A 9,954-nucleotide genomic window follows, 5' to 3' on the forward strand; every position below is an offset into this window, starting at 1 on the left:
GTCAGTAGGACAATAACTGACGGCAGGGGAGGGCAAAAGTGGAGAGGGGTTCTGGCATCGAGTGCCTCTGGATTAATCCCCCCCCCCCCAGTCAGAGGAAAGATTCGCTGAGCCTGACCCAACCCAACCCATCCCCTCTTATAACTAGGGCACAGTACTTTAAGTACAACAATTCATACTATACCAATCCTGCTGATTTCAACATTCAAACACAAAACACTCAATCATACACAAACTTATACGCACGACAATGTTTATTCTGGAGCACACACATACACACACACACACACACACACACACACACACACACACACACACACACACACACACACACACACACATAGCCTTCCCTCTCCACCCTCATGGTAATCTATCCCCCAAAAAATAATTTTATTATTATTATTATTATTATTTTTATTTTTATTTTTATTTTTTATTGTCTTGTTAATTACTGTTCTTATTTGTTTTATGTTGAATGTGTGATACAGGCTCTCTCTATATATCTTTTTTTTATAATATCAAATAATCATTGTATGCTATACGTTTTATGTCTTTTTCACCTTGTCTGGGTTTTGTATTATGTGTGTGTGGTTTTGCAAATATTTGTATAACACTTATTGAAAATGAATAAAAAAAGAAAAAAAAAAAAGAAAACATCCACTCCAAACAGTGATGGAATGTACACCGAGACAAAGATTTCCAGCTGTGATAAACCACGGAATCCACTGGAGAGCAATGAGAGGAAGACAACTCCACCATGAGGGCAAAATATCAGCTCTCCCTCCAGAGTAGGCATAACGAGTGCTGTTGGTGAGTCGAGTCAGCAATCAAACTCGAAATAATGTGAGCCAATGACTGGTGATAGATACTAAACTGACACAAATAACAGAAGAAATCATAAGAAAAAAAAACAAGGCAGACAACAAAGTCAAACAAGAATTAAACAACTCAAAACAAACTAAACAATACCACAAAAGGGTCTCGGACTTACTCAGGAATCCTGACAGTAAATGTTTCCAATATTATTATATTCATTATCATGCAAGGTCACTGTCTGTTTTAGATTGGATGTGAAAGCTGTAGTCAGTGGTAGCACTGGCAGTGCATCATCTGGATATACTGTACATGGAGGCTGTTCTCATTTGCCTGCAGCTTTAATAAACAGTTATTTCAGAAACTCACTAAATCTTGTATTCCTTTGTTCCACTTTTTTTTTATTTGAGTCACATGTATGGAGCAATTGCTTCCTTAAGTGTTACAGTTACATTTATTTAATGTAAATAATATGTATATACAACAGGGATTCTCATATACAGGTTACATGAAAGGTTGAATAAAAAAGTAACTGATTTGTAAGAAGTTACATCAAAGGTGTGAAAAGTACTTTTAGAGCGACCAAGTTGCAAGTGATAAACTGCACGAATTAAAAGTGAAAAAAAAAAAAAAAAACTTTTTAAAAAATGTCAACAGACTCTGGATGCAGAGCTTCCTAATTTTTACAATTTTTATATATATATACAGTACTGTGCAAAAGTCTTAGGCATGTTAATATCCCCCACCCCCCGTCCCCCCAAAAAAAATTCAGTTATTTATATCGTTATTTATATTTATATCGTAAGGAGACGTTCCCGCAGTTCTTCTGGATTTAGTCTGTCTCAGTTTTTTCTGTTTCTTCATGTAATCACAGACGGACTCGATGATGGTGAGATCAGATCATACCGGCTGTTGTCAGACTCCTTGTGCATACATAAATCTCACTGGATTATTACAATTAATGGCAAAAAGAATGTTTGGAAATGTAAACTGATATTTCCTACTGACACACTACAGCAAAAGATATAAATAACTGACTTAAAACCATTTTTTTTGGGGGGGGGGGGGGTACTTTGCACAGTACTGTATATATATATTTTTTTTTTTTTTTTACAAAATCAAATAAAGTTTAAGACATTAGTGTATGACACTTAAAGGAAGGAAGGAAAACAGAGCTATAGTTTCACTTGGATAAAAAATATTATTTGCTTCCACCATCTCATATAAATGAGGAACAAACAAGTCTGCTCTTTTTGTAAAATAAAAATTCCATGATACCATTCATTCCAAGTCTGTTTGTCTTTCTTCCGCAAAACACAAAAGATGATATTTTGATTAATTATGGTAACCAAAAGGTTTTGGAGAAGATACTTTGGTAACCAAAAGTTTTTTGTTACCGTTGACTTCCATTGTGTGTGTGTGTGTGTGTGTGTGTGTGTGTGTACATATATATAAAACATTGTTCAAAGTATCTTCTCTTATGTTCCACAGAAAAAAAAAGAAAGTCATGCATTTTGGAATGGCATTAAATATACTTTTTTTTGAAAAATGATGATAGAACTTTCATGTTGGATTAACTTAAGATATTTAATATTTCCAAAGCTTACGTGGTTGTTCTGGTAGTTTAAAATAAACTGCATGCTTTAAAAAATAAAATTTTATAAAAATGTATATACATTTCTGCATTGATTACTCATATAATGTGGTCCGATCTTCATCTACAGCTGGGTTTACACTGTAATTCTGGCCATATATATATATATATATATATATATATATATATATATATATATGAACTTACAAAATATAAACTTACAATTTCCTTTTGACAGTCTTTTTCCAATTTATACTGTTGTAGTTTTCTCATCATTGGTGTTGTGGGAATAAACTGTGGCCTGTGTAAGGTTCATGAATTGCAGTCTACAGCAGGGTGTCCTGTACAGGAGTCTGAAAAGGTGTCTCCTAAATTTCTGTCTCACAAACGCATAGATAATGGGATTCAGGCAGCTGTGTGAGTAAGCCAAAGCTTCTGTGATCTGAAGACTTAGACTAATTGCCTTACTGATGTCACAAGACTGAGTTATGAGTTCATTCAGCTCTAAGACTTTTATAAAAGCTGTGACATTGTATGGAACCCAACAGCAGAAGAAGACCACCATCACCACAATGACAAGATGCACGTCCTGCCTCCTGGAAGAGCGAGCTGTCAGGAGTCTCTTCAGAATCATTGAGTAACAAAATCCAATCACAATAAGTGGGAGAATTAAACCTATGATATTCATTTTCAAGATACCAAAAGTCCTCAAAAAAAGGTAAGAATTTTTATCATTTGTTGGATAAGATGTGCAATGTATTTGTTCATTATAACCTGTGGTTTTCAGGTGCATCAACTCAGGAAAGGATGCAGAAACAGCAAAAATCCACATGAACACACTGGCTAAGATTCCATATGTCATTGTTTGGATTCTCAGGGCAAACACAGCATGAACTACAGCTAAGTATCGACCAACACTCATCAGTACAATGGAGAATATCCCACTGTAGAATCCAATGTGGTAGACACTGAGGACCATAATGCACATAACATCTCCAAAGATCCACTGGTCTCTGGCATAATGTGCCAGGAAGGGAAGAGAGGAAACCAACAGCAGGTTAGATAAAGCCAGGTTCAGGAGACAGATGTCGGCCATGCTTCTCAGTTTGACTTCCATCAAGACCACCCAGACCACCAGTATGTTACCCAGAAAGCCCAGCACAAACAAAAGGGAGTATAACACTGGAAGAATGCTGGCTCCATGTTCTCCATAAACACAGGAATATGCAGATGAATCAACATTTTCAGCATAGAAGTCATCATAGTCGTATGGCACATCAGTATATGGCTCATCATCCAATTTCCCATTCTTACTATCATTTGAGCTGGAAAAGAAACTGTAAGTAAAACAGAACTCCAATTTTGACAGTAACCAATAATCTTAAATGTTTATATGTTTATTATAACCTCACCTGGATAAAGTGTGATGATACAATTGAAGAGGACCATTGGTTACCATCGCTGTCCATGGACGGATTGCAAGGGTCCTGTTCATGATAAATGGCTGCTATCCAAATTTACAGGCAAAAAAAAAAAAAAAAAAAAAAATGTATCACTGTAACAGCGTTTATAATAACACAAAATAATATTGAAAACAGAATCCAAAACGGGCGGCAGTCACTTTTCAGCCGAATGCCTTATGTGAATAAAAGAAACAACAACACCACACATCTGTGTTTAACATTTCCTGTGTATAAATTAACAAAGGATCTAGCAACGATTTCACAACAGTTTCACAAAGTGTATAAACTCTGTAATGAGAGGAAAAGGGGCTTACCACAACAGATGTTCCAATGGTCTGAGTTTGTATGATTAAGAAGAGTAATGTGAATTTTTTTTTAAAATATCTGTCTAATAATATCTGTCTAATATCTACTTTTTACTAAATCTAATAAAAATGTAAGACATTAGTGTATGACATTTAAAGTAAGGAAAAGGGGAACAGAGCTAGTTTCACTTATAATTTGCTTCTGCCATGTCACATCAGTAAAAATGAAGAGGAACTAGTCTGCTATTTTTGTAAAAAAAAAAAAAAAAAAAAAAAAAAAAAACAAGAAAAGAAGAAGAATTATCAAAATTAAAAATCAAATCAAAAATTAAAATCTCCATTCTGTCACTTGATGGAGTTTAGGTTCATTGCCACTGTCGCCTCTGGCTTGCTTAGTTGGGGACACTCAATATTATTGATCTGACTGCATTAACACCATTATATGAGAACTGAACTGAGCTGAACAATGACATCACTGTTTTCAGCTGCTGTATAGATAAATAAATAAAATTAAGAACTAATGATTTTTACAATGAAAATGAAACAACACTGAACGTACTAAAGGGTTTGTTCACCCAAAAATGAAAATTCAAATACAATCAAGACAAATAAGACAAATAATTCAAACGAGAAATACAATCAGAGTTATATTAAAAAAATTACAAGTATACAAAATTTTACTACTGTTTCAGTGCAGTTGATGCGCTGAGCTTCCCCCCAGTTTCCCAGTCGCAACTCTGACTTGAGGGGAGGTCCCAGTTAAAAGTTACTGGGAACTAGAAATCTGAGGACAAATGCAACACACCATTATGCTCTGTTACAGAGAACTCGGAATTCAGATTTTTCCCACCTCCTACTTGGATTTAACGTTTGGAACGCTGTTTGAAGTTGGACATCTGGCCTGGATTTCCTAATAACGTTGTCTCTTAGTGCGCTACGAAAACTCTAAAGGTATAACTTAACTAAAGGTATACAATTTCTAGGCGTGTTCCCCAAACTATACCTTAGGAGTGTTGGAAACGTTATTCCTTCTCCGAAGCAAGACCAGGAGACTTGAGATGGATCTTATAAGCAGAAGAGATTTATTCTTCCAAGTCTGTAGTTCATCAAGTCTGACTAAGGGAACGTTCTCTTACAGTTTATATACATTTAGGGGCAGGAACCAAAACTTTGTGATGAGACAGGTTTAGGAACCTATTCTACACTGAGAGTGTTGCCAATCCTAATCCACTCAGCATATCTATTCAAATGCTGAGACCCGAGTACAGGACTGGCAACTTTGCTGAGCCGAATCATTCGTGTGATATCATCATCTTAACCTTAAAAGCTAAATACAATATTACTTACTGTGATGTTATGTACGGAAGCGTATGACGTAGGACGCAGGTGTAGTAATTTCTGGTGACAAACACGGAAGCGCAGAGGACAGAGCCAAACAAAACACTGGTCGCGAATTATAAGTCTAAAACGAGAGTGTTTAAAGAAAAATGTCTGAGGATTTCGAGTTAATCCAAGAAGAGACTGAGATTTTTGACCAGCCATATTTGTTTGAACCGAAGTGACCAGGAGCTCCGGGAGATTGAGGAGGCAGCAGTAGCAGCACAAACTAAAGAATTGGGTAGACAGAGAGTTCAGGAGACGTGGTGGTGCTCATGCGGGACATGTGAAGCAATGTCGACAGAGGTTGAGAGTGTTTGCTGCCACAAATGGGCTATTGGGATGCCTTCGTTACAAGTTCACGATGCTGCCGGTGAGAGGACTGAGCACCGCTGTGTAACACAGTATGAAGGCTTTCTGCCTTTGTTGAGTCAAAGTGTAGGCTACTCAAAGTAGTATTCTCTTTACCTCGTATAAACTGGAGGTGTCGACCAAGGCCCGAAGGACCTGATGGTGCACTGTCTGTTGAGTAAATATTGTTTTTGGGTAAATAGTATGGAGTTTTAGGTGTGGGATAGCAGTATTATTTTATGCATTTGTTTTACTGTCAGCTCAGGTTGGTGGCATACTGAGTTGTGCTTAAATGGATGTTGAACGGGGAAAAACTTGGAAGAGGTACAGGAAGGCTCTTCCCTCCTGTGTTGTTCATGCTGTAAGAGTAAAATACCCATCCCAGTCTGGATCCTATGTTGGCTTCAGAGAGGCAGATGATGCTTTTGCTATGATATAGACTAGTGTACAAATTTACTAAGTGTTACAATTTTAGTATTTAGTAAATAAGTAATTTGTATTCAGTAAAATAGCACTCAAATATTTAATTTAACATTTGGTTACCAAAATGTATTTGTTTTTAATTTGATGTTTAAAAAAAAAAGTCTACATATTTTAGGCATCACATATGCCAGCACTCAATAAATAACCTTAGGCAACCTTTATACGGTGTTGTAATGTTTTTTTTCTTATACTGTGTTGTTTTTCTTTGTACATGTCACAATTCCACTGTTGAATAAATTATAAAGTAGTAACATAACAAAAAAACAAAACAAAGACAAATTAAATGTAAAATGGGTAAACGCTTGGCGATAGAATAAGCTCATTAAGCTATCACCCTTTTAAAGTGACCACAAAAGGATTTAAATATCTTGGTATATATTTTAGTGCAGATCTTTCAAAGTTGATAAAACATAATCTTTCACCTGTAATAGCAAAAATAAAAACTGACCTTCTAAGATGGACTAATCTTTCACTATCTCTATTGGACCGCATAGCCATAATCAAAATGAATGTTCTCCCTCGCCTGTTGTATGTTATCCAAATGCTACCTATCTATATTCCATCCAAAATGTTTACAAAAATACACAGTGCGGTAGGAGTATTTGTGTGGAATAACAAAAGGCCAAGGATGGAACTTTGAAAGCTTCAACTACCAATCAAAAAAGGAGGACTTGGCATCCCAAATTTCAAATTTTATCATTGGGCTGCACAGCTAAAATTCTGCTTTCCAGATTTAGAAGGTATAGGTCTGGATAGGGTTCAATTAGAACACCTTTCATTTATATGTTTCACAAAAATATATACCAAGATTAAGAAAAATTATATATTGAAAAATATCTGTAGATCTCTCAGTGCTGTTCGTAAATATTTTAGGCTTGACAAATATTCATTGTTGGCTCTCATTGCTAATAATCCAGATTTTAGACATACCTGTATCGATGCTGGTTTTAATGAATGGAGAGAAGCTGGTATCATAAAAATATTAGATGTTTATGCAGACAATGCTCTTAAGTCTTTCCAACAATTACAGTATGAGTTTAATATTTCTCAAGCCCACTTTTTTCGATATTTACAAAATAGAAGTTACCTTAGTTCTATTGAATACTACAAACAAGGTGGGAAAACAAATGTGCTTGATAGCATCTTATTAAAGGCAGCTGCATTGAAAAGTAAAACAATGACACATATTTATGACCAAGTTACAGCAAATAATAAAGGTTTAATAAATATTAAACAAAGTTGGGAACTTGACTTTGGTGTTACACTGGAAGACCAGATATGGAGCAAAGTATAATTAGATCATGCAAGACAAATTACTAAATCAAACAAATCACATGAAGTACAATATAAAATCATTAACAAGCTGCATGTGACTCCTTTAACTCGAAGTAAATATGACACATGTACAAAATTTTGTCTTAAGTGTAAAAAGGATACAGGAACTTATTTCCACTTAATATGGACCTGTCCTCTAATTCCATCATTCTGGTCTTCGGTTGTTCAGGAAATTGACAAATCTTTTGGGATTAAAGTGCCACTGGATCCCAAATTGTGTATCCTTGGTGTAAACAACTGTGTGCCGGAAACAAAAACAATGTCCATAATGTTGTATGCTGCTCGCCTTTCCATACTTCAAGTTTGGATTAAAGAACACTCTCCTACTTTAACTCTTTGGCATGAAAAACTCTTGTCACTGTTACCATACGAAAGACTGCATAATGTACTGGATGGAACTCTGGATACTTTTGTAAATGACTGGTCTCCCCTTAAAGACTATTTTGGATGTGAATGGCAAGCAATAACATGTATTAATATGGATTAATACATCCATATTAATACATATGGATGTATGTATTAATACATCCCCCCCAACCCCCCCCCCAAAAAATAAGTATTTAAATATGAACTGCTGTCTGTATAAAACCTGTATAGAGAATGTATGTATGTGTGTATATATGTGTGATACCTGTATATACTTGAAGTACAAAATTGACACTGCTAACCAACTAAATGTAGACGTAGTAGACCTGTAATAACTATTTATTTGTTATTATTTGCTGTTATCATTATTATTTTATTTTTTTTTATTTTTTTTTATTAACTTTTGGTTTGTTTGTGTTTTTTTTTTTCTCTTGTTTTTTTTTTTTTGGTTTGTTTTTCTGTTTATGGTAAGAAGAAAAAAATGTGAAAATAAACGGTTTAAAAAAAAACAAAAAAAACTGGGTAACTGGTGAAATAACATCACCACTTACAGAGAACACAGGTTAATACTTTGGTAAAAGTCCTACTAAGACACAGAATTATATGTACCAAAAAAAAAACTAAATTCTACAGAAGGTTTACTTTGTAAACCTGGACTGGTGCTTTGAAATAGCCTCCTCTTTGTCAGGTTTCGGTTTCTGTGCAATATTTGCAGTTAGACTGGGAACTGTCAAATGGAATGACTGGTCCTTAAAATTAATTTGTGGGTCCTTCCGGCATTCCAGAACTTTATGAACCAGAGCTTCTCTAAATGTTTGCATGGTTCAAATTTCAATTCAATTCAAATTTATTTGTATAGCGCTTTTCACAATACATATTGTTTCAAAGCAGCTTTACAGAAAGTGCATTTCAGAAATGTACATAGAAAAATACAGTTAGTTAATCATGTATTAATTTAGGGCATAACATATCGCCAGCGTTGAGTCGTCTTTTCACAGGCGTCGAGTCGTCTCTTCACGGGTGTTGGGGCATCTGAAGTTTCCAAGAGAGGCTGGATACAAACTGGAGCTGACGAACTCGCGAGGAACTAGCGTCCCGAGATAACAACAGAAAAGCAGATGGGAAATAATTAGCATAGCTGCTGTTCATAATATTAATGCATTCGATCTGAGTAGTATTAACATATACCATGTGTCACTTTTGGGTTAATATTTGATTGATTTATGACCCCCTGTCACTCATGATTGACAGGTAATCCATGTGTCAAGAAAACAGTGTCTTTGATTTACAGTGCCAAACTGACTGGTCATTTGTTGAATCCTGGGTAACTGGCTCCTTCCAGTCTGTTGGGGGTAAACTGTTGCTGATTGTATTTTCCTTTGATTGTTGGGGGTGAAATTCACCCAAGCAAGTATTACGCAATGTTGACACCCTGAGTGTCAAAATCTTTGCTGGTTGATCAATAGGGTAGCCTATATGTTAATTGAGTCAGAAATATTTGAGTCAAGACATTCAGGAATACCATTACACATACAAAACACTGGCTATATTCATTAAAATAATATGTCTGGAGATGTTTTAAGAACAACTGTGTGTGTGTGTGTGTGTGTGTGTGTGTGTGTGTGTGTGTGTGTGTGTGTGTGTGTGTGTGTGTGTGTGTGTGTGTGTGTGTGTGTGTGTGTGTGTGTGTGTGTGTGAGCACCTCAGTACCTGAACTATAGGTTTATGTTAATGCCTTAGACAAAGAATCAGACACGTTCATCAAGCCAAAGAGTCCTATACCCACACACCCCATACTATATTCTTCTCAATAAGAAAAGGTGTAGTTGTTGATGTTTTTTTCTAGAACATCTGTATCTGTTTCCTG

General features: G+C 35.6%; 1 protein-coding gene across 1 annotated transcript; it reads right to left on the bottom strand.

Moving 5' to 3' along the window:
- Positions 1–2,657: 2,657 nt before the first annotated feature.
- On the bottom strand, positions 2,658–3,934 carry LOC307172630 (C-C chemokine receptor type 5-like; the record flags this gene model as incomplete). Its single annotated transcript, XM_079895169.1, has 2 exons — positions 3,820–3,934; positions 2,658–3,732 (listed from the first exon to the last, which is right to left on the bottom strand). The coding sequence occupies exons 1-2, from the start codon at positions 3,900–3,902 to the stop codon at positions 2,658–2,660; spliced, it is 1,158 nt and encodes a 385-aa protein (XP_079751295.1). The 5' UTR covers positions 3,903–3,934.
- Between the last annotated feature and the right edge of the window lie 6,020 nt (positions 3,935–9,954).

Source organism: Squalius cephalus (assembly GCF_949319135.1).
Source record: "Squalius cephalus genome assembly, chromosome: 15".
Classification (NCBI taxonomy): domain Eukaryota; kingdom Metazoa; phylum Chordata; class Actinopteri; order Cypriniformes; family Leuciscidae; genus Squalius; species Squalius cephalus.